The 3,313-nt window shown below is 39.1% G+C and overlaps 1 protein-coding gene across 5 annotated transcripts in view; it reads right to left on the bottom strand.

The window, feature by feature from the left end:
* Positions 1-3,313, bottom strand: part of rptor (regulatory associated protein of MTOR, complex 1) — a 212,559-nt gene that overhangs the window by 133,510 nt on the left and 75,736 nt on the right. For all 5 annotated transcript variants that reach the window (XM_032536773.1, XM_032536784.1, XM_032536782.1 and 2 more), the window contains exon 5: positions 611-769. In XM_032536773.1, the coding sequence (XP_032392664.1) occupies positions 611-769 (159 nt within the window). The remainder of the gene's footprint in view (positions 1-610; positions 770-3,313) is intronic.

Below are 3,313 nucleotides of genomic sequence, written 5' to 3'. Positions count from 1 at the left end.
CACACACACACACACACACACACACACACACACACACACAGTATACTGTATATACTACGTTTTCCTTGGAACCTATTTGCAGTAAAGGTCTAGAAGTCCGTGGCTACTATATGACTCTCGCTTTGCCAGACCTTCCTCCACGGCACTATGAAGGAAGGTCTGGCTACACAGCATTCCGGGATAAGAGAAAATGTGCTTTGGTTTATTGGCATTTCTTTAAACCAATCACAATCGTCACCGGCGGCGCTAAGCTTGGAACAGCGCCACGGTGCCTCTGCAAAATGTGGTGGGTAGTTTTTTAATCACAAAAGGTCCCGTTATGACACTATTTTAGTGCAATCGTGCATCAGAAAACTCCGATTGGACAGATCGTCTAGCTAGCTGTCTGGATTCACCCTGCAGAGATCTGAGGACCAGGTAACCATAGTCCTCAGAAATCCACCAGAGTTTAGAATGACAACACAAAGAGATCAGAAGGTAACGGGCATCGGGCCAAAAAGAATGACATCCGGCAACGGAGCAATCCCGGGAGTGGAACATTCTGGATATAGACTACTGTATGAACGATGTGAGATTTCACACAAACATTTCTTGTTAGTGTGTGTGTTACCTTATTAAAGACCCATATCTCTCCGTTGACCGTGGGCCGGGGCACCCCGTGGCCGTTGTAGTGGAAGAGGACTCGCTCCTCTTTGGCGTTGCGTCGCAGCGACGTGCACAGCTTCTTCACCTCGTCCACCGTGGGGTCCAGACTCTGTTTGTAACGCGCCTGGGAAAACAGGAAGTAAAGAGAGGAAGATGTCAGCATGATCCTTGTACATCTAAAATAATATTTCACTGGCTCAGACAGAAGCAGGAACTACGATTTATATACAGTGGGGTATAGCTTTCCATAAGACTAGAGCTCGACCGATATATCGGCGGGCCAACATTGGCTGATATATTATTATATATTATGATATATTATTATATTTGATATATATTGGCATTTATAACGGCTAATAAAAAAATATATTTTTTCAATATATATATATATATATATATATATATATATATATAAATATTCATTCATCCAAATCGTTTATAATGACAAATAAATTATTCTGGTAAATTAATATATATTTAAAAAAAACGGAAGATCAACCATGTTCTGAGCGTTGGCGTTGCATAGTTTGTCCACCAGAGGGCGATCTACAACGTCCCTGTTGGCAACACAGTTTTTTTTTGTTTTGTTTTTTATTGTGTTTTTGTTCAAAAGGACTTTAAGTTTCATATCTTAAATTTGTATTTTTATGAATATTATTTATCAGAACTTTAATATATTTTGATGTTCCTCTGTTCTGTTGTGACAATAAAACAAATTATTATATTATTTTAGTGAGAACTCATAAATAACTACAAATAATTAATGTTAGGGAAATCTGTTTATGTTTTGCCACGCGTTTCTGGATTTATATATATGTATATATATATGTAGAGACACACACACACACACACACACACACACACACACACACACACACACACACACACACACACACACACACACACACACACACACACACACACACACACACACACACACACACACACACACACAGGCCAATATATCGGAGTATCAAATTTTTAAATAACCAAATATTTGTATCGTATCGGCCTCAGAAATCCTTTATCGGTCTGGCTCTAGATAATACCATTTGGCCCTTTTGCTCAGCTAATAAATGCGTCTTGAAAACATGTTTCGCAGAGAGGGTTATCACACAAAATAATGCTGTACATGCTGGTATTGGTGGGGTTTCAATACATGCAACATTTAGCAAACACTGTCACGGGGAAAGAGTGACGCATGTAGGAAAACAAAGAGACGTACATCTATGTGACACTAGGCTGGATGGCCTTTAAATATTACATACATATCAGGAACTGGGGAAAGAGAGTAAGTGTGATGTAACAGGGTATAACATAAACACACTGCTGCTGGCCATTTCATTTGCAGACATTTCCATGGTTAACAATTAGCAAACAGGCAGAGCCAACTTTCTTTGAGGACAATTCAACACACTAATGGCATGGCTGTGGTTTATACTCTACAAAATAAAGAAATGGGATTCATTTTTCTTTTGGGAAATTCAAGGAAACAAACAAACAGAAAAGCCTCATACGGGAGCACTGTAATGGAATTTAAAAATGCAGAACAGACAAGGGCACAAAATATGAACAAATTTCCTCTTGCAACAATAAAATAACTCCAGTTACACTCATCAAACTCTACAGTTTCAAGTTCACATTAACGCCAACAGTGGTGTATTTGGCGTTTCCCGCGGTGCTACTTTGGCAGGGTTGTTCCTTCATAGAGACATTTTTGGCGCCCCTCAAAATGATTTTAGCCAGCACCAAAATGATAAGAACTGAGAATAAAAATAGCATTTCAAATCTTCTCTAAACATGTTCACGAGCAATGTTTCAAACAATCGTTGAACAAGCAGAGCATAAACTTGAATAGGAATCTCACAGTTATTTATTTAAACATTAATAACCTTTTTTTTTTAAACTAGTTTTGTTGATTAAGGGTTTATTACATCAAGCATAATATACATTTTTGTTTATGAAATTGTCAGAAAAAAAGGTGAATGCACTTTTGTCAAATAAGGTAACACAGACTCCTTGCCTTTGCTGTAGGCGGACCGGTAAGGCTTTGTGATTTGAGGGGCTGATAGCATTTAAAGAATAGTTGGTCCTCATTTGGAGAAACACAAAAGCAAGTGTCTGTAAGTGGGTAAACAAGGACATTTTACACTTCTGAGTGTGAACTTTAAACAAGCTGTTGATAGTAGGAAGGGTATACAATATGACACATTATAGTAGGAGTTTTGCAAATCTCTTGTATAATGCTGTTTTACGAATGCGGCAGAGCAGGGCTTTTTGAGTGCATATTTGAAGCAGATACTCTACACACAAACAAACACAAAAACACAGAATGCTGACTTTGAGGTGGTGCTACTGCTGCTTTACTGCTGTCAACTCCTTTTCTCTGCTGCCTGCTGCTTGCTTTGGATCGCCATTCACCAGTCTCAGTTATTTTATGAGAATGAAGTCAGCGTGATACTCGGGCCTGTGTCTGTGTGTGTGTGTGTGTGTGTGTGTGTGTGTGTGTGTGTGTGTAAAAGTTCATCGAGAAATTGTAAAGAAGTAGCCTAACAGTATTGCTATGAAGTAATAGTAGACGGAGGACATGTGCATTGTTTGTGCTCCTTCACTTTATTAAATAGTGTGTGTGTGTGTGTGTGTGCGCGTGCGTGCGTGCGTGCGTGCG

The sequence above is a fragment of the Etheostoma spectabile genome, chromosome 2 (genome assembly GCF_008692095.1).
Source record: "Etheostoma spectabile isolate EspeVRDwgs_2016 chromosome 2, UIUC_Espe_1.0, whole genome shotgun sequence".
Classification (NCBI taxonomy): domain Eukaryota; kingdom Metazoa; phylum Chordata; class Actinopteri; order Perciformes; family Percidae; genus Etheostoma; species Etheostoma spectabile.
This window is presented reverse-complemented; position numbering and strand designations above follow the sequence as displayed.